A 22,453-nucleotide genomic window follows, 5' to 3' on the forward strand; every position below is an offset into this window, starting at 1 on the left:
TAGTGCAGAAAAAATGCTTTAAAATTTTTTAGGATTTTTATTTAATGTTGTTAAATATACCCAATACTTGCATTTAGTATAGCAACTTAATTTGCATTTGTTTTCTATATTAAACCGTCAGAAAACATACAGCCAAATTTGTGCCTGTGCATTGCATTGCCCTTTCATGTTTCTAAATAATCTTGCAGCATATGAGCTTGAAATGATATATGACTCCTTTTCCCAAAGAGCTTGCAAGATAGTGGTGCAGCTAAGAAGGTGGACTTATTTCTGTAGGAGAAAATTTCAAGGGCAAAACTAAAAGAATGAAGAACAAAATGGGGAAAGCTTAGGAATTCGGTAATGAAGGAAGAAGGAAATAACCAAGAAAAGTTGCTAATGCCACTGCTGGACAAAACATGATGGGTAAAAAGAAGTGGGCGTGTAAGTAATTATGAGTCTCTGATTTCAGTGAACACTGGTGCATCTTCATCTGATCGCTCATTACCCAACCTGTAGAAAATCAGAGACCGAAGGCAGAGCCAAAGGCAGTACTGTAACTGGGGCTTACAAACTGGAACCGAGTTTTGTTGGCTGAGTATAAGGAAGTTTATTTTGCTTATGTCCAAGATGAAAAGCATATGGAAACACAGTAGAATCTTATTAATGGATTTTTCTTCTACAGCATTATAGTAATATTTTTGTTATTTTATTAGAAGCAGTGTACATTAATTTGATCTCTCACAGCTGCTTTTGAAGCCCTCTCTATTATCAGTTACTTCGCTTTAGCTTTCTTTCCTTCTTATACATGTGCAGCAACAGCACATTTATTTGCACAGATATTTTCTGTTTCAAAGGGGATGCCAATAAATAAAATATTTCCGAAGGTTCCCAGTGCAGCAAGGAGGTGGGCATGCATACAAATACAGCAGGATGCAAACCATTATGCAGCCTAGTTTCTGGCAAGCCAAAAATTTTTATTCCAATCTTATAATACTTCCATTGGTGACGCTCTGTTCTAACTACGCTCTGCTGAGCTGAATTGTGCCCTCTGTGATGTATGCTTTGTAATTTTTTTTGTGTTTAATTGGTTAGCTTATTTAATTGTATTGCAATCTACCTTTTGTTTTTAGATTGCATTGTCTCCATGGACTTGTACTGGTATTTGTTTATTTCATTAAGTTCTAAGAGTTTGTCTTTGCAGTTGTGTTGGGATCATCTTGGAGTCCTTGCGATGATAGTAAATGTCATTGAAGCAACTATGATTAAGTAATATTGTAAATCACATTATAGAAATACAGCTGTTAAGAGATCCTTAGACATTTGCCATCCCTGAATAACAGAAGCAGTCCTGAATCACAGCTTCAGATTTCAGCATGCATTACTTTTTTCATATCTACATTATATCTAGGTTTGAAGCTGTAATTTAGATCTTTTCCTATATTTAGACCCTATTTGAATGAGATTAAACTCAATTAGCTGTCATCACTCTTCGCTTTCTCAAACAAACAAAACAATTTCTAATCTTTAAATATCTGCAGCTAACGTGGACCTGTGCAATTAAGCATGCTGTGATTTAAATCTTTTCTGGTAAATTTAATAAGGCGAATAGTAGTAGTAGTCCAAGTGCCGGATCCTTCACTTGGGCCACAACAACCCTATAACCCCATGCAGCGCTACAGGCTCGGGGCAGAGTGGCTGGAAAGCTGCCTGGCAGAAAAGAACGTGGGGGTGTTGGTCGACGGCCGAATGGATATGAACTCAGGGCGTGCCCAGGTGGCCAAGAAGGCCAATGGCATCCTGGCTTGTATCAGGAATAGTGTGGCCAGCAGGACTAGGGCAGGGATCGTCCTCCTGTACTCGGCACTGGTGGGGCCCCACCTGGAATACTGTGTTCAGTTTTGGGCCCCTCACTGCAAGAAAGACCACTGAGGCACTGGAGCGAGTCCAGAGAAGGGCAACGAAGCTGGTGAGGGGTCTGGAGCACAAGTGTTATGAGGAGCGGCTGAGGGAAGTGGGGTTGTTTAGCCTGGAGAGAAGGGGGCTGAGGGGAGACCTTGTTGCTCTCTACAGCTCCCTGAAAGGAGACTGTGGTGAAGCGGAACTCAGTCTCTTCTCCCACGTAACAGGCGATAGGATGAGAGGAAATGGCCTCAAGGTGTGCCAGGGGAGGTTTAGGTTGGATATTAGGAAACATTTTTTCACCAAAAGGGTTGTCGAGCATTGGAACAGACTGCCCACGGAAGTGGTGGAGTCTCCAGCCCTGGAGGTATTTAAAAGACACGTAGATGTAACGCTGAGGGACGTGGTTTAGGGGTAACTTGGCAGTGCTAGGTTAATGGTTGGAGTTGATCTTAAAGGTCTTTTCCAACCAAAACGATTCTATGATTCTAGTAACTAAAACGAGAGCAAAGTAGTCTGGATTTTACATACCCTGAATACTGCATCTTATGAGTGCAATCCCACATCTACTGCACTACTATTTAGCCAGAGCTAAACCATTACCAGAGAAGTACTGAGAATGGTGTAAAACCTTACCAAAAATGTTTGAAGAAATGTTTCACATTTTTATTTCTTTTTCTAGATGCATAAGTGACTTCATGCTGTTAGTGCTTCTCTGTTATGAATCACAACACATATGTTTGGAAGGATCATTCTGGTATTTGGTGGTTGCCCTTACTGCTGCTTTTTTGTGAGCTTGAAGCATCGTGTCTTTGATTTCTCACAGCCTCTTTCTGTTGAGATAGCTACTGAAACCTCTGAAGTAGTTTAGTTTTCCCTTCCTCCTCAGTTTTTCTAGTGATGAAGTTATCAAGACATACAAATGAAGATCTACATGCTTGTCTGTGACAGTAGTCGATTTCAACATCTGTTTATTTCCATCTGTTGGTAGAAAGTAAAGTTTGTTTCTCTGCATGTTCTTGTAGTTGTATCAACTTCATTGTTTATATCTAAAGCCTGAATTTCACAGCTCTGATTGTGTGTTACTAGTTCCCACAGAAAAAGAGTTTTGGATTGCAAAGCAGTGTTTTCAGGACATTTGTATCCACCATCAACATTTTCCTCCAATGCCACGTATCATTAAGAGAGTTGAAAAGAATTCTTCCCACCCCCTTTTTTTTGGCCTTTATTTTCAAAGGCACAAAATATATGGCAAGCTGATCAGTCACATTCTCCTGTGGTAAACCAGAACTAGTGCAGGGTAACTTCCATTTCCTTGACTGCATTGGTGCATATGAAAAAGAAATTGAACCGTGCTGCTCTTTAATGATTTAGTAGATGAGGAGGACCCTAACTGCTGCAAGTCAGTCTGCCACTTTGCAAATCATCTTAGTGTATTGCATGGAGAACTACAATCTTTCATTTAATATAGGTAGTGATAGTTACAGAGCTGCTGCAGTAGTGGAGAGGGAACAAACAGACTGATGAAGTGTTGAATCCAGAATGTACTGGCAAGAGAAAATCCTCAAGGCATTTGAACCCCGGCACAGCAAGCTGATTTTTCAAGTGTCTAGCTGAACTCAAATGTCCTCTTTTCTCTCTGTCTCCAATTTGTAGTTTGTTTTATACCACTTGAAAATCTTTTTTATGTTCAGCTGTGGCTTTTCCAGTGAGACAGTACAGTGGCCTTTTTCTCTCCCCCCTCAGGACTCCAATATCTTTAGAGAACTAAGACTTAGATCTTTGTTGATGGCTAGCTAGATTGCCTGAGCTCATATTCATGCTAGCCGTAATGGGGCTTCAGCCCTTTCAATCCACCACTAAATTAGTTCCAATGTATCTGACATTTGCTTAATTTTTATTTTCCCTATCCTAACAGACTGCATTGTTATTGTTATCGTTATTAAAAATATTACAAGTGTCGATGCATGAAGCAGAATTTTCTTGTACCAAGTGACCAACCCCAAATAGATAATATTTGCTGTGTTTCTGGAAATTGCTGCTACATAGTGTGCAAAGACATAGTCATATTTCTTACGTAGATTTTTTTCTTAATAGTTGTAAGCAAAACAGTTAACTAATGGAAATGGATACTTTGTAGAATAGTAGAGGAGGAAAGACAAAGTGTTGTCTTTTTGACAGATGAGGTCACGCTGAAGGCAATGAGAAAACCTATAAATGTTGGCCAGAGCAAAAGTTTGCTGAGTGTTCAGAAGAACGTAAATATTCATTGTGCAATTAATGCTGTTCAGTCACTTCTATAAAAATCCTGCCATTTTTTTTTTGGTAGAACAGCTTAAGTACTTATCGATTGAGAACTTCTATAACTCCCCAAATGGAGGCATCCCCATATCTCTACAGGTATTTTAAATGAATTGAATTAATCATAGGCTTAAAAGTCTCTAGTGATCTTCGTTAACTTTCCTGGGTTTAATTAAAACATCTGTGCGCTTTTAATTTATCGATTCATCCAACTCATATGTCATGTTTTTAACACACCCCAGCATGCTCTGCATCATTTTTAACCCGATTTCCACTTAACTAAAGCAATTAAATTCACCCCGGATTAATTAAAGCATCCATACGTTAGTGCTTAAGTCAGCGTGTGCTACTTTCCCCAAATGGTTTCTGAATGTCAGAGATTTGACACACCTGATAGGTTTTTTGTCCTTCTGGAAATTCTTCTGTGAATCTCTTTCTTGCTTACTAATGTGCAGTTTGACAGAGCTAGACAAGGGAGCTTGGTAAGGCTCGGGTTTGGGCAACCGCAGTAAGGATTGCAGAGCATGGCTACTTCGTCTTACTATTGACCTGATGCCTGCAAGCATTCAGTAAAACCACTGTTAAATCATTTAAATTATCTGTGTGTTCTCTAGCCAAAGTAAACTGTTTCCTGAAGTAACTAATAAAGCATATAACATCAGTAACAGTTATTCATAGTTGTTCATTCTTCTGCTGCTGGGTGAATTTCTACAAGATGACTTCTGCTTGGAAGTGCACAAGGTCTTAGAGCAACCTAAAAGATGTTCGAGATCTTCCTAGTTGTCACTGCTCTGAAGAGCATTCCAGCCCTACGGAAGACAGTGATCTCTGAAGAGGGGGCAGTCCAGTCAAACACCATTCTTCCTGACCATGCAGATAGGACATTTGTGAGGCAGAAAGATGAGAGAAAATGGGTCTGGAATCATTCAGTCTCCCATTCCAGAGTGACTTTCTTGGGGCTAAGTCTGCTAGGGGTGGGGCAGCTTCTTACCAGGAAAGGAGCGTAAAAATAACATAAACTAGTAAAAGTGAACAGCGTAAACCATGGATTGGTCTTAGAAGTTATTTCAGATTTTCATATCCATAAGTGAACTCCAGTTAAAACTAATAGGCATGCAGACAAGTAGTGAAACGTGCACCCGACTGATTAAAATAGGTTTAAATGTAAAATATGAAGGAAAGTGTTGTCAAACAAAAACCATGGTTTTAAACTACACATAAGAATACTCATGTATTTAATGTTTCCTAATTTTTAGAACTATCTTATGGGTAAACACTTGGTATAACAAGGATGTGATAATTTGTTATGTTTCAGTACTGGTTTGTTTAAAATAATAACGATGCAAAGTCTAGAGACAACATTTTGAATCAAGTTGTCAGAAATTAACTTCTTAAATAACTGAGCTGATTTTCAAAACCACAAATATTTGTAATCCCTTTGGTTTTAGTGGTTTTGTGGATTTTAAGTCATTTAGAAATTAAGATTGTTTGTATCTAAATAGGTGTAACTTCCCTTTAGGAGGTCGACTGTAGGCAATAATTTGGTTGTAGCTTTTGGAATGAATCTAAAATTTTTCAGAGATTTGGTATACAGTTGAACTAGTATTCAGCTCTAGCACCAGTAAAATACGTCTTCACCTGCTTACATCTTAATCTAATGAAGAGAAGTTAGCATTTGTAGACTAAATGCTGCACACGCACCAAGATAAAGACCAAAAAGAGAAAAATGCCAGTACAATGTGACCCTATTCATATTTTTTAGGTATTTGGAACCAGACAGTTGTAGATGACACTGAGTTTGGATTGTTCCTGTATTTCTACTCCAGATTGGAGCTGACCTGGAATGCATTTATTGGTTTCAGATTAGACTGTCATAAACAGTAATCCATCTTCTTTATATACTGGCAAAACCATGCATAATCTCTCAGCAGTAGCTGCTTAATCTCTGCTAAAAGGAAGTCCAAGTGTGAGCTATTACAGAGTCTGAATTAATTATCCCCTAGAGGAACCTCACTTGGAATGTTCACTGGTAAGGTTCATTGGTAAGAAGTTTGACCTATATCTGTCTTCAGTACAATTTCCCATGGTCAGTGAAACAAAGAACAACTTGATTTCTATTATGCTAGTGTGTATTTCATTTTTCTTAAGAAATAGGAATTTGTGCAACTCTGTCCAAAGAGCGTATCAAAACTGCCCAATCTTTAGGCTCAGATGATTTTTGAGAGACAACTATAGAATGTTAATATGGTTGTATTAAAGATTTGAAGAACATTTACTGTGTTTCATGATACATAATGACTTCCCCCAAGGTTAGGGACACTGAGCTGACTTGCAGTAATGCATATGCGGAAGAATTGTTTGAGCAAAACCAGGCAAAAAATTTGGAAATTCTTCTTGATGAGAAGACTCAAAATGTGTCTGTGTGTAGAACCAAGTTTTTGTCTGACCACAAGCAAACTTTGTGTAAACCTCAACAAGTGCTATGCATGCTAATATTAGTGCATATCCTCCACTGTTGGATCATACTAGTCAGAGTAGACCGATTAAGCATACGAATATGTAACCACATATAGAGAACAGGTGATCCTTACGCAGTTTTGTTAGTGCGTATGCTGTCAGGCACATTTCTTTTAATCTGTATTCTTTGCAAAAGTTTCAGGACTGAAACTCACTTCCTCCTCCAAAACAGGAACATCTACAGATAAAAATAATCTTTGTTTCTCTTAGGTCTGACAAAGTTCTGTACAGTTCAACAAGGGCGGAACATATCTTACGTAGGAGTATAAATAGCGTCTCTTCAGAATGTTTTTTTCTGAATGTGTTTGTATGGAGGTTACATTACGGAAGTAAAGCTGTAATGGCTCAGACCAAAATTCCATTTTACCCAGGATTTCAGCTCTGATGGTGTCTATAAAGCAGATAGTTGAGGAATAGTAAAAATTGTACCTGTCTTTGATGCTTCTCCAGCAAATTCTGTAGGTTCTAGAGATAACTTCCGTTAGGACTTCCTACAGTTGACAATGTCTCTTTGTGTATAGTAGCCTTTGTAGATTTTCATTCCATGAATTTGTCTAATTATGTGTTCAATCAGGGAATGTTCTTCCACAAGTTCTAACTTTTCAGGTAATCTTGTTAAAATTGCTTGATGGAACAGTTAGCGGTACTTAGGATGTAAGAGCACTTTAGATGGTGTTGAAGTGCTCTGCTAGCGCAGCCTTAAACTTGCACTTCAACACTCAGTCCTAATTTTCCTTACTGCTTACACTGTGACGAGGCAGTCAAGCTCATCTTTTATGCGCGACTTGTGGTAAGAAGAATCTGGTTTATACGCAAGATTAGGGCTTACAGGTGTTATAAATACAACCATTCTGGTCCTTACTCAAACAGTTCCCCAACAGGCTTGATGCAGTTTTGTCCATCCAGACCAGTGACTGCCCTCACCAACCTGCCATGAGCATCTGGCCACAAAATTCTGTGGTTCATACGTTGAAACCTTTTGACTTGGTACAGGGTCACTCCTGACAGCTTGTCTGGGCTCTGAATAAGCCTGTAGATGGCACAAAGGAAGCTAACCTTCTTATGTCCTGTTTGAAAATTTACATTTGGATGTAAAACTAAGCTGCTTGCAAAATAAGAGCAACATAAGGGCATTGCTTGTGACCTGGTCCAGGACAGGGAAGTATTGCAGATGCAAGTTCAAAAGCCTTCCAGGTCTGCATATTTTTGTGCCCAGGAACTCAAATGACTTTCAAGAGAAGTATACCAGTTTGTCTATTTTATGAGGAGGAACTGAACAAAGTCTTCAGTAGAGAACTGACAGCTTAGATCCTAGCGGTACAGGGCTCTCTCTGCACCAGGGTGATGTTTGCTCTACAGCAAGAGGAACCAAACCAGAACTCTGCCTTCAAATCCTGTTTGGAACTTCAAGTAGCAGGGGAAGCCCTCTCAAGCAAGCAGCTGTGTAACAAAACCAAGTTCTGCAACAGCCTCCAAGAGTTTGACTCCTCAGATATCCTCTATTGGTTTGTTGCCATGCTCTAGAAGAACACCTCTGGTGAGTATGTACATGTGAATACCATAAGGGTGGGTAAAAGGAGTGTGTATACAGACTGCAGCTGGGATACCTGTGTGTTAAATGTCACTGGACAAAATGGTGGCTTTTGATGCCAGACCATTTGGGCATTATCCGTTGCCATCTCCCCTCCAAGTCCACATGTAACAGGCTGTTATGAAATCACCTTTCCTCATGCATCAGGGAATATTAACATTACTCCAAAAAATACCTATCCAAAGATAACCTTCAGAGAGAGAACTTTTAGAGGGATCTTTGTCTCGTCTTTCCTGCTCGATTCATGCTCCTTAATGTGTGCAACCTACAGGACTCAAAGGTCTGTGGTATCCGTTGATCATCTGAGACCCATGTTAAGAATTTAGTCTGGTTTTGTTTGAATGCTGGTAAAGGGCGTAGTCACATCACCAAAACCACATGTAGGGTTAATACCTCTTGTGCTTATTCAGACTTCACTAAGGAGATATACCCTTGTGCTTAACTTACTTGAGTGTTGCCCTAACTACTCCTGAAGACCTCTATCCACTTTTTGACAATGCTGGTGTCTGATACGCAGTTGTCTTTATACAACCTATCTGTCCACAGAAATGAGATGGAACTTGGTTGTTCCATTACATAAACCACCCTCCTTCACGCTCCTTCAGCAGACTTTGAACAGTCAATTCTGTCCTGGAATAGGGGCCATCCACTTCATGTAGGGTAAACAAGCAGTCACAGATAACAAGAACTCTAGGCGACCCTTGACTTGTTTGCACATTAACTGAAGCCACCTGGATGTAAAGTTAGAGTGGACTGTTTGGGGTCTCGCCCTGCAGCAACATGGTCTAGCAAATAAGCATAGCAGACCTCTTTTTAGACTGCCTGCTCCCATTCCCTATGGAAGAGCAGTTTGATTCTTGCTCTGTTCCTCACGTAGGGCAGCCTGTAAACCCATAGCAGAAACACTAATGAAGAGCTATTTATGACAGCTGCGACAAGCTGGCTCCTTATAACCTATGCTTGCTTGCATTCTTGTTTACGTGTTTCTCCTGCAATCTTAGTAACATGGCAGTCTTGGAAATGCCAAAATCTGACCAAGAACCTCTGTAATTTTTCTTATTCTCAAAGTGATGTTCCTGCTGTATAGTTTGTAGAATAACCCCAGCAGAGTGTTGTAGATTAAACTTTGTGGCTTTAGGTTGCAAATGCCTTAATCTTAACTTAATCATTTCATCCCTAAGGTTAAGTGACAGATTCTGGCATTTGTCCAAAGTCACTTCTGGCGTCACTAACATCTTGGCAGTGCATACTGCAGCGGCAGACCAACAAAGGCAGATTACTGTTCAACTTATATACAAGCTCCACAAGGACTGAATAGATTTATGAACCGTAGCAAGACCTCTGACCTGGTAGAAGCATGAGGAGAGGAATGAAAAGCTGTGACGTGGCTTTCAGCTTCGCTTAAATTCCTGAAGCACCATAGCAGAGTAAGGGAACACTGAAAGACTACTGTGGGAGCTCTTTAGCCCAAGACCCAGCACCATCTCTTCTGCTGTGCCAGTCTCTGGTGTCCCAGAAGTAAAACCCTGAAAACTCAGGTCAAAAGGGGGAGCTAACAATAGCCTTCCCATAGACATGTTCCAAATAGGAGATAGATACCTCTTCTAGCTGGACCACAATTGCCCATTGCTTAACAAGACTTACGGGCAAGGCGAGGAGAGAAGCAATCTTAGAGCAGGTGGCTGGCACAGTTATCTAGCCAGGTCTAGAGTGGTCACATCTAAGTTGCTTTTTTGTTTTATTTATTTTTTTATTTTAATAGTGGATTTATTCCTGCTCGGTGCCTCTTGCAGGGGACTGTGCTGTTCAGATAGACTTTATTTGAGTTTTGACTGCAGAGGAGAGGTTTGCAGAACAGAAATCTTTTCAGGTGTTGAGTGCCATGTTGGCCTGTAAAACAACAAAACAAAAAAAGCTATTCCTCACTTGTATCCAGCTTGTAAGTCAACTCGAACTTTTCGTCTTTATAACTACTTGAACAAATATGGTTTGTCTGAAGAAACTGTCTAGTGCCTACTGATTATTTAGCTTTTCTGGGACCTTTTCTTTCTATGCAGCTTTATCACAGCTTGGTGAGGAGGTTGATGGGCAAAGGCAAGCCGTATGCTGGCATGTCCCAGTGCAGTTGGAATCCACATTGAGCAACCATTAATAATGATAACATTGAGTTTCTGCAGTGGCTAGGAAGCATGTAGAGAACTTGCATCTAACAATATTACTTCTTTCCGTGGTGGACTTGAACAAAAGGACTGCAAGCTTAACCGCCACATACAGGAGCTGAGGGGTGCCTTTGCTAAAGAGAGATGTTTTTGTGTTAAGATGAGGCCCAGATAAAGGGACAGTGTGTCTACAATGTGTCAGGGTTTGGAAGATGGCACCAAGAAACTTGCCGCTCATGATTATTCTGGGTCTTCAGGACAAGCTACGTTCTGGTCACTCGCCTCCAGATCCTCTACACCAACTAAAAAGAGCAGCACTGAAGCGATTACCTTTCTTACAGTGATTTGGGAAAACGCATCAATGTCAGCCCAAACAAGGCTTTTAATTGTAGTGAAATGGAGAGTTATGGACAAAGGAATTGTTTGTGGCCTCGGGTCTTCATACCTGAAGAGTGGAAGTGGTCCGAGGTTGATCCCTTTCTTTATGGCTCGCCTATAGGACGTGCAGTAGCAACAGTTAGCCCGTCTGGGCAGTAAAAAGCCGTGCATGCTCACTCCATGATGCAACGCATGCAGACAGAAGGAATAGTTAGTCATATGGCATTCAAGTTGCTGCTACTTCAGTGTGTTGTATATCATGGAAGGGTGTTTCATGATGGTGTGCAAAAAGATGTAAAATAGGCCGTCCTAGAGTGCAGTATGGGCATAATGGATATTTGTCTGTATTGTAATTCAGTCCGCCTGGTTCAGTAAACTTAATTCCGAAACCAGCTGCAAAAAGCAAAACCGGTACAACTTTAGCATAAACTTTTTCATTGAACTCAGTAAACACCTTGTCACATCACATGTCACATCTGAAATCAGAAAGTTGCTGCTGGAAATTGCATTTTATTCAGATTTTTATTAATTTTTGGAGTGAGGAAGAAAAAGATTGAACAAGACTCAGTAAGCGAGAACACCAGGAATGAAGTAGAATGAAGTCCTGTAGCTATCAAAAGATGGACAATGTGGCCCTAAGACAGAAGAAGGGTAGCAAAAAAACCCCAAACTTCATCATACTAATTCTGTTACTATTCTACTGTAGGAAAAAATAGCCTAAGAAAGATTATACATGTGACGTGGCCCATCAACCTGTAGTCTTAATTGAAATAATTCTCAGCGCTCTAAATTTTAGCTAACATCTCAGGTTACAAATCTGAATATATTTTTTTCTGATCAATTTTTTCCCATTTCAAATAAGAAAACACTTGAAAAAATCTATCCTGAAATGTGTTTTTGCAGCAGATCAATGAGACAGCTAAGATTAATAAGGGTTACAGGACTGAACAGTGGAGAAGTTGTATAACTGGACAATTACACATTTCCTTGTAGGAAATCAATTACTTGGGTTCTTCTTGATCATTCAGGTTAAAGGGGTAATAGAAGCAAGAAGACATTAGGACCTTTTAATGGTTAATAGTAGCTTTTGAGTATATTTTTGGTACTGTAAAACTAGCTGTTAGTTTCTAATTACTTTGAAGAGTAAAAAGACAGGGAAATACTTTTCTGTCTTCATCAAACTGCATCAGAGAGAAGAGCACAAAAGTGTACCTTTTCTCAAAGATTCACTTCATTACTCCCACTTTCTGTTATTCCTCTGTTATTTTTGCCATTTCTCTGGCTGGTGACCACACATTCAGTCTTTGGCAGGCAAGTAAGTTCACAGATTGCCATGTTCACATGGGAGACGTGGGCGTACAGGAGCGTGTATAATATGCCTTAGTGTAAGGTTTATGTGCAACTGGCTTTTAATAAACCACTTGTTTCTTTCCATTGCTCTGCATATGTACAACATCTGATTCCTGGCATCCAGGACCTTCTGACTACCTTTATTATTCATAGACTTCACTTCATTTGCATAAATGAATATTTGTTCAGAATGTGTCTTACCCCCTTAATATTATAAGAGGGAGGGATAAGGGTTAATGGTGCTTTATTGCCAATACACACAGGGTAAAAGCAGTCACTCTGGGATTTGGAAAAACAAGGTCCAACAGGGATATTGGTGGCAAGGTACATTTGTCGTAGATGAAAGTTTGTGTTATTCCTGTGTTCAAGATTCTTACACTGAAAAAAAAACAAGTCAAAGGGTCTAAGAAAGTTTTGGGACATTACATTAAAAAAGTGTTACGGAGTAAGAAAGTCGCTATATAATAAACTGTTCTGGGGACTGAATGTTTTGTGTTCTGCTGTCTGTGAAAATTGGATGTTACCTAGTGGAACAAAGCAGAGTAATGTCAGACTCAAATCTGTTCACATTACCTCATTAGTTATAACAAACATCATCAGTGGGCTGTAAAGAATAGTTGTATTGTCAGAATGCCCAACACATGCTGCTTTATTAAATAGTAATCAAATGATTTCTTTGGGAAATGGAGAACTGACCTATTACAAATTATCTTAGATTTTTTTTCCCCCAGTAAATGAGCATATTTGAATATACGTATAAGTATTTGGTAGTTGACTTTTAGTGCACTTCTACATGAATACATGTATGACCCTGTATGCTGTTTTTCTTTCATTCAATTTTCCAGCTGCCTGCCCGGTTCTGTGCAGTGGCAATGGTCAATACTCTAAAGGCACCTGCTTATGCTACAGTGGCTGGAAAGGTCCAGAATGTGATGTACCCATCAGCCAGTGTATCGATCCCTCATGTGGAGGTCATGGTTCCTGCATCGAAGGGAACTGTGTCTGTTCTGTTGGCTATAAAGGAGAAAACTGTGAGGAAGGTAGGACGTTTTCTTTTTATGTTGTGAGTTTGTTTTCTGGGTTTTGGATTTATTTAATGGGTAGAAAAAAGGAAAGAACAGAATAAAAATTTAAATTTAAAACTACCGTAGCAGATTATTGTAAAAGAGTGGTAAAAATGTAGTGCATCACAATTTTACTGGTCTATGAAAGTTCACACTAAACTTCTGGTCTTCTGTATACATTGTTTTGCAGTATTAAGAATGTCTGCCATAAGTAAACCTGAATAATTCCTTTGTTGAAGAGTGACGATAAATGTTTCCTTAATGATTGTATTTATTGAACAATTTAGATGTGAAACACAGAGGAAAAAGGAGCAGCGCTACATAAAATTGTATAGATGCAGCTCCACACAAAGCAAACATATCAGTCACTATTAAGACAGAAGTTGATGAAACAAGTTTGAAAGACTTGGGTATCCATGTTACTTACAGACCTCATGTAGGGCAAATTACCCATTAGCTGCAATCATATGGGATTAAAGAAAGATAAATGGCGCACACAAACAATAACTGTCCTTTAAATACAGAAAAGCTCTTCACTTGAAAGTGTCCAATTCCTTGTGTATGTAGAATCCACAAATTTAACAAAATAACCCATGCAAAATGTTGTCAGAGATTAAGCTCAATATTGGTTTTATTTACAATACAACTGCCTTCCTTTTTAAAATATATTAGTGTGGGTTTAAAAGGGAATTTAACTCCCCCGATGATTGCTAAATAGACCGTTCAGCATCCTCAGAGCCGTAATAGTTCCAGCTACTTTTTGATGACATTCCAGAATTTATTAATCCTCCAAAAGGAGGAGCATTTTGAGGACTAAAGTGCTAGGACTGGAGCTGCATGGTTTTAGGACTAAAGAGTCTCTATGGAGTATTCTGAGTGGGATGCCCAGCTGTCCACCACATATATCAGTTTTTGTCTTACCCTATAGTAAACAGCTGTTTCTCCCATCAGAAAACAAAGGGAAAAAAACTACAGGGACCTAAACCACTAAGTGTTTTATTCTTTGAGTGCGGACTGTAGTCATCGTCTTTAGGACAAGATCTTATATTAGCCTGAGTGACCTTATTTCGCTAAAAGCAAAAAAGAAGCAAGGATCCTCACTAGTAGGACTGCCAACACTGCATCTGTTTGTTCAGTTCATTCCTGTCGTGTCCTTCCAGGAAAGCTTCACAGCACAACACTGGTTATTAAAGCTCTAATCCAGAACTCAATTGAAGTTGGTAGAGTTTTTCCATTGTTTTTAATGGGTTACATTTTAAGCTATATCTGGAAAATTCTTTAATGTCCTTTCTGACTGCTAGAATTGATAGTTCGCAGTTCACCCTGAGTGTATGATTATAGGAAATATTAAAAAATTATTTGAAATACCTTGCGATAGCTAGCATTCTCATCAAAATCAAAGATGGAAAAGACTGTCTTTAGCATGCTTTACAACATTCAATCTGTTCCCCAGAAATGTAGAAGCTCTCTTTCTGGTACTAACCGCAATCACTCGCTTAGTCTTATTAAGTTAGGTAAATTTCATCATGTTTTGTGTTGTCGTATAAATGCTCGTGTTATTAGAGAGGCTATGGTAAATGGCCTAAAATGATCTTTCTTTCATTTGATTCTGTAAATTTTACTTTGTAAGCAGTTCCTCCCTCACCTTCCTTGTAATTTCTAGTTCCTTGCATGGGATTGTCTCTCTACTTTCAGTTGTCTAGAATGGCTGTGGTGTATCTGAGCTAGACATCTTGAATGCCCTCTCTCTCCTGCAAGAGAAGTAGGCTCTTGTAGTGCTTAATTCATCTTATCCTCAAGTGAAAGTTTGAAATGGGTGAAACAAACACATCACCAGCTCCAGAGAAGTTTATGGAACAAGCTGGGGCGTATCTTTTTGCAAAGGTGTTAACACCATTCAAAGTTGGAACGCTGCAAAATATTGTCAGTCAACAAAGTTTTTGGGGAAGTGAGTTACTATGTGAGGTGAAAATATATACGTTACTTAATCTACAGTGTGGTTGAAAAGTTTTTCTTTAAAAAGATAAATGGATTACAAAGGCAGGAGGTATTGACTGCAAACTTGTAAAGGGCCAATAACATGACAAGAAAGGATAAGATAACCTTTTGCATACATCATTGGGCAATAAATAAGTCAAGAAATTAATTTACAAATAAATAAAAACCAACCATCATGGTTCTACTCTAAATTCCATTTGTTCTATACATGTTTCCCACATTCATTCAAGATATACAGGAAAAAGGGTATAATAGAAAGTGGTATCTCTCCGGTTGCAGGTAATCATCTGGTCTTATTTAAAGTGTTTGCATGAATTAGAATTCTACCATTCTAATGGTAGAATGATACAAATAAATATATCTGCATTTATATATATTCTATGAAATCTCCTCTATTGATTTGAGCTTCCAAAAGGAATGGTAAAGGTTGATTCATTCACCATTTTCCACTGGGATATTGAATTAGAACAAGTGGGTCAGCGTTTTTTTTCTTCCCGTTAGCTTTTTATTTCTGATATTCATCATGGTCATATCGTTCAAACAATTTACCTGAAATGAAAGTGGCACCGAAATCAATATTTGTGATGCACAATTTTTGCAGCATAAACACTGTTGTTCTATTAACAAATTTGCACACAAGATGAAGTGGCATATTTGTCAGGTTTCATTCAATCTAGTTTAGGGGGAGACAAGTGAAATTGCCAAATTAGGTTAAGTTAAGGGTGGTTTTCTTGTCAGTTTCATGGTCGAGTCATTTTTCAATGACATTTAACTTCGCAAGTGTAATTCATGGCTCTTTGGGGGTTTTATGCTACATATTGTTCAGAAAACTCCTTGACCTCCTTTTTCGTCCTTAGGGATATAAATTGCTTTCAGTACCTTTTTTGTCAAATCTACAGAGGGCCCAGTACTAAATGAGCTCTAATGATCTGAGCTGCCAAGGGGCTGCGAGTTCTAAGTCTAACATACTTACTTGATAAGGCGCATTCTCCTTTGTTTAAACACCAGAGAAGCTCCGTTTATAAATCCTTATTAAATACCATTGTAAACCCTTCTAAAGACTTGGGGCCAGAGCCTTTGCGGCGTAAGTCAGTGTAGTTCTATTGCAGGTAATCACGTTATGCTAATTTTAGCCGCTGAGGATCTGGCCCAAGATGATAACTCCAAGAGCATGTATTAAAATAGAGCAAGATTTGAGTTCAAAGTAAAAACTCTCCTCAGTTTAAACTTTGAAAGCTATTACTTACCCGTATGATAGAACAAAACAGCTGTAAAGTATATTTGTCTGGAACAGCAGACAAAGGGGGTTAGTGTGTTATTCTGTAAAACACGGGAGATTGGGGGCTCAGGGGTATCGATAGGATTATTCTGTGGAAATAAGTCTCTGCTGCATGAATACTGTAATTCAGGATAGAGGAAAGACAATTTATGTAGCAGAAGGTGGTGGTTTTCATATGCTCCGCATTGCTTTCATTAGTACTTTCATTTGAGAAGGAATACGATGCATTTCTGGAAGTGAGGGTGGATTAGGACTCCTCGATATCTCCTAAAGTTAGCTGTTCTGCCACATACAATGTTACACACGTATTACCCTTTTTAATTTTCCATTAAAATATCATCATCTAAGAATAATAGAGTAGACTAAATTTGGGGGGAAAGAGTAACCTTCATCCTAAAAGTAAATTGACCTAAATCTTTGTGTTCTTCATTGATTTTATGCAATAAGATTGTTTTATCACAGCTCTGTATCTATCAAGTTCAGCAGAAATAGTATGAAAGACATAGTCTAAACTTTGGACAGTTTCTAATTTTATTAAGCACTAAGAAGGAATAGCAGTATGGGACAACTATTCTGAATAATTTTAGAATTTATGAATTTATCAAGTCTTATCTGAACGGAACCACAAAACAATCTTGGGTTACCTATACATACGAAATTGCATTATAATATTTTCATGTCCAATTAACTAAGCATTAATTCTAAAAAAAAAAAAAAAGAGGACCTGTAGCCGGTGTCATCGTTAAAATGAAAATCTTACAAGAAATTTCTTAGCAATTTATTTCTATACTACTGTGATCTGAATTAAAATCAGAACTATGCTGATAACTCATGTTATGGCATCTCTAAGTGTGCTTGCCTCAATCCTCTGGGTTGTATCTAATCTATATACTTACTTTAAATGTTCTGCAACTACATAAAATAATTTTACAAGACTCTATGTTTATAGAAAAGTTGTGATTTTAAAGATCAAGTATTGTTCACATAAGGTAGAGTGAAAATGTCTCTGCCTTAATTTAGAAGGATCAATTTAGAAAAGATGAGAGATAAATCACTTTCATTATAAACTCAGATCGTCCTGGACCTGCAAGAGAGAATGCCAATCATTCTTGGTCCTTCTGTTGTGAGCTAATATATACCAGTCATGAGATGAATTCTTTTTATTTAGGACGTGAATTTGACCTTGGCCCTCAATTCCACAGCAAAAGGCTGTTGGCAAAGCCTCTATGGTATTTGTGGTAGAGCGTAGTATACTTATACAAATTCATGATATAAGATAAAAATTTGGAAAACCATAATGTTACTGATAGAGTTTATTTGAAAGGCAGCTGACAAAGTTCCTTTATTTATCAGGATTGAAATGGCAACTGAAATGTCATTGGATGATTTTTCATCATAACTCTTCACTTTCATATTCTGTTGTTTCTGGACTGAGAAAAGATAAAATCTGTATCTGTTTTTCTTTATTTCTTTAAGAGGAATTATCTGCTGCTTATAATATGGGTTGAAGTCACTAGGACTCTCAGTTTCATAGCTCAGCTACTAATGGAACACGAATCAAATGTTCAGAAGTGCCTGAATAATTTATGAGTCTAAATGAAGCTGAAAGCCACTGATATTTTGACTTCTAGGTACTTAAAGTGGATATCCTAACGTTATTCTCACGGCGCTCTAGCATTTCAATAGTAATAATAGCAGTATTGATGAAGATACTCCAGAGAAAAGTATCCCTTAAAATGTGCAATTTGCTTAGTTATTTTATTTTCTTATTTAAATATAGTACATGAGTCATTGGAACTTCAGTGTATTTCAGGAGCAATGTCCCCAGATAAATGCTTGTGTGTGGAACTCCTATCGCATATATTTAAGTGTTATTTTTAAGTCTTTGTGCTTCTTCACTGCAGCATTCTTGCAGTGACTTTCACTGTTCAGTCACACCCTGTTTTAATTGGAGCTAATGTAAACCACAAATCGCTTTCCGGTTCTCAAACGAGGTGTTAATACGACTTGAAGAACTACATCAATTTATTTTCTTTATCACGGTGATATAAACTTTTCGGAGCGCTTATCTACGTGTTTTCCAAACATCACATTGTGTGAACTGACCTTTCTCTACATTGTTTTTGTTTTCCTCTGCAGTTGATTGCTTAGATCCAACGTGCTCCAACCACGGAGTCTGTGTGAATGGAGAATGTCTCTGCAGCCCGGGTTGGGGTGGAATAAATTGTGAGCTTCCCAGAGCCCAGTGTCCAGACCAGTGCAGTGGGCACGGTACCTACCTGTCTGACACGGGTCTGTGTAGCTGTGACCCCAACTGGATGGGTCCTGACTGCTCCGTCGGTAAGAAAAATATTTTTTCCCCTCATTTTGCCATTATGTTCCTTTTTTGTTAAAATGTTAATGTCTGTGGCACGTTTGAAATGCAAATAATTTAGAACTTTGTCTTTGGAACATGTTTGGTCCTGTTTAGTTATGTTGGGAAGAAGTGTGTATATCTCTTAGATACTATTTTTTGTGACGTTCTTAATTTGGGACTGTCAGCTGGCAGGTGACAGGTTAGGAGTTTTGTATTTCATTCTACTACTGACCCTCGTTTGGACTGCAAAAGTTACTTAAGTGCTTCACATCTGTTTCCCAACGAAAGGAAAATGTCAATAATTTATAAATATGCTTATAACATTTGGGGAATGGAAAACACTACGATTAGGTACGTTTTGGGGGTTTGCTTTACTATGTATCAGAATGCTACTTATTTATGAAAAACATCACAAAACTGAAAAATCTCTTTCCAAATAAAGGATATTTTTCCCTTTTCAGTTGTAGATGGAATATTAAAAAAAATAGTTTTAAAGCAAGAGGCACTGAAAAGCAGGCACAAAAGCGTAGGCTAAAAAATTTCATCCTCTCCAAAGCTACAGTTGTAAAACCTGATTATTCTAACAGAAGGAGCTAAAGAGAAAAAAACAGTTTTGACAAGACAGCAAATGCTTTATTTGTGAGGAAAAAATACTGGGAATTTTGCATTTACGTCGCAAGCTGAGCCTTGAGACAGAGCTGCAGGTCATTAAGTGCGTCTCTCAAAACAATATTTATAGTTTTCACACTTATTCAGTTATTTCTTAAGATTAATGACTTAGAACACCCCACCAGTGGAATGAATATCAAGAAGAGTATTTCCTGCTTCATGCATCAGCAGCCACAAAAATTCATGAATGAGAGTTTCCCTGTCAATTTCTTTGCTGACGCATGCGGCAAAAGACCCCTCTGCTTGCTTTTCTACAACTGCAGCTGGCAGAGAGCAGTAAAGACACCGGGTAACTGACCACGTTAGTAATAGGATTCCAAAATCTCTCCCTTGAAAGTGTCTTTTACCCGTCGCTCCTAGAGCCTGAGTGGCCCTGAATTGTCGCCGTTCTCTGCTGAATGAGTTTTAGGTGAGTTTGTCTCACTCTTGGTAAATCAATGTCTGTGTCGAAATCACCAGAGGTCCAGGTTTGAGTAAAACACCTTCGTGCTCCCCTTCTGCACTGCTGACAGGCGACGAGGAAGCTACCTCTGAAGCTTGTTTCTGTCTGAACAGAGGACGCAGCTCTGCAGCAGTTTGCCCTGCATACATTAGCAGATTTTTTTAAACGACTGTTTAATATAGTTTCATTTGTCTTTAAGCAAAAGTTGAATGCTGGTTTCGAACTGGATATGAACAGGGCAGCTTTTGACAGCGTACGCTTTTCAGCAGAAGCGTACCTGTTCTACCCGCTGTTCCCTTCGTGACCCGGCGGCTGCCCCGTTGCCGCTGGCATGAGCGGGCTATAATCTTTATTCTTTTCTTCTCCTAGAAGTGTGCTCTGTAGACTGTGGCACTCACGGGGTGTGCATTGGCGGAGCATGTCGCTGTGAAGAAGGGTGGACAGGAGTGGCTTGTGACCAGCGTGTGTGTCATCCCCGTTGTACGGAGCACGGAACTTGTAAAGATGGGAAATGTGAATGCAGAGAGGGCTGGAATGGGGAGCACTGCACCATTGGTAGGCAAACGACAGGCACCGAAACAGGCACATATTGCTTTCTTTTCATAAATCGTAGAAACATAGTTACTGTTGTGTATTGTAATAGGCTGTTCCTTTAAGGACCCCAGTGCTTTCAAATATTATCGCTGACTCAAAATGTGTTGGGTGAAATGCAGATGAGCTCTTGGAATCATTTAAAATCAGTAACAAACTGATCTGGAGAGAAAAAAAAAAAAAACAAACAACAAAACCAAACAAAACCAACAACAAATTCCACAGCAAACGAACATTAGTAAGTAAAGATGTAACAAATGGTCCATCACGGTATCATCTGAGCCAAGATTTTCAAACTTAACTAACATTCCTTTGTGTGAATGGCATCTTTTTTAATTTCCTGGTCTGATGCATCGGTGCTCTCCTGCTATTATACATCACATCTGAAACACATCACCACCATCACCACACAGAGCAGGGGTCAAGTTGGGGAGGAATAAGTGTTCCTGGTGTTACAGAAATAGCTCCCTAGCATTCTCCTGGGTTGTGCTGTGACAGTGGGCCTGGTGTTTGCATATAGACAATCCCAGCATGGGAGGGCCCCGTCGGTAGCGCAACATGCTGCTGTACCCTTTCCTAATAGCGTGCTGCTCAGTACAGCAATGGCATCATGCAGAGTGCCGCGACTAACACGATTGCATCTCAGCTGTGATGTGTCAGCCTGGGAAGTTCAAAAAGGTTATACTTGCACAAAGCAATGATGTTCTAGCCTCTCAATTACCGTGCCTGAAAATTTATTCTGAAGAGGAATTATTTGTTCCTAAATGAAGTTCTTTATTTCGTCTCTACAAGCAGTCAGGTAGTGTATTTGAACTATTTTGTAAAGTTACTGAAAAAAAAAAGGAAAAAATGGTGTTTTCCCTATGCTCTAATCAAAATTGGGAAATTCAGAGTGGTCACATCTCTTTCTGAGAAGCCTGAGCAAAATTATCTGGAACAAGAGTATCCATCTGCTAAGACAATATGGGATTCATGCAAGAGTATTTTTCTCTGAATAAACCTCAAAAGAAACCTAGTGAGTCCAAATCCAAGGTCATATTGTTTTAATTATCTTAAAGTGGTAAATTTAACAAAGAAAAGGAGTAGGTCAATTGAGATTTTCATGGCAGTCGGGGACCCTAATGGGACAGTCCTATTACAAGTGAATTGTTATTTCTTTACTTAAAAGTATGGTGAGATTCTTGCATCCCTCAAGCTGTTTTTCTTTTTCATTCCCCTCTGATTTCTCCCTGGATATACAAACCATTTCTGATACACACAAGTTGGAAACTAAAAGTATACGATTATTGGAGAGAAGAAAAAAAAAAAAAAAAGAAAAATAGATACATATTTTTGGGGCGTATCCTTCGATGTTGTGGTGCTGCATGCTTCCACCACACTGTGCTAATATGATTTAAATCAAAGCTTTTGTGACGGAACGCTCTGTCACCAGCATAGATGCAGAGTGTTTTTTCACAATTACTTTCTGACTTCCATCGTATCAACATATCTCTGCTAGATTAATCCAGGCATTTTGTTTTCATATTAAGTACTTCCCAGACCTTTACAAAATGCCTAGTATATACATTTTTTGGCATTAAATTGTGTAATAATTGCTTATTTTAAAAGCTGCTGCTTTGCGCAAAATTTGTTTTGCTTTATAATCTTTTATTAATAAGCCTATGTTTAGAGATAATTAGTGTATTTAAAGTCTTCATTACTGTGCATACAAAAAGATGCCTTGCACTGATATCTTAAAAGAATTCTGAAAATGACAAGCTGAACTAGTGAACTCTGAAGTGAGATTTTTAGTCTAATTTTCAGAGCTGTGAAGCATTTTCCCTATTATTGATGTATATAATCAATTCTTTTCAGAGAAAGGGTGATACTGCTGAAGT

The 22,453-nt window shown here is 38.7% G+C and overlaps 1 protein-coding gene across 6 annotated transcripts in view; it reads left to right on the forward strand.

Moving 5' to 3' along the window:
- Window positions 1-22,453, forward strand: part of TENM2 (teneurin transmembrane protein 2) — a gene marked incomplete at its 5' end in the record, with an annotated part of 543,931 nt that overhangs the window by 440,460 nt on the left and 81,018 nt on the right. For 3 of the 6 annotated variants that reach the window (XM_082489861.1, XM_082489863.1, XM_082489865.1), the window contains 3 exons: window positions 13,023-13,217; window positions 18,658-18,858; window positions 20,355-20,567. In XM_082489861.1, the coding sequence (XP_082345987.1) occupies window positions 13,023-13,217; window positions 18,658-18,858; window positions 20,355-20,567 (609 nt within the window). The remainder of the gene's footprint in view (window positions 1-13,022; window positions 13,218-18,657; window positions 18,859-20,354; window positions 20,568-22,453) is intronic. The other 3 variants (XM_082489862.1, XM_082489864.1, XM_082489866.1) reach the window with 1 other exon arrangement.

The sequence above is a fragment of the Vanellus vanellus genome (assembly GCF_965231255.1).
Source record: "Vanellus vanellus genome assembly, chromosome: 13".
In the NCBI taxonomy this organism is placed as follows: Eukaryota; Metazoa; Chordata; class Aves; order Charadriiformes; family Charadriidae; genus Vanellus; species Vanellus vanellus.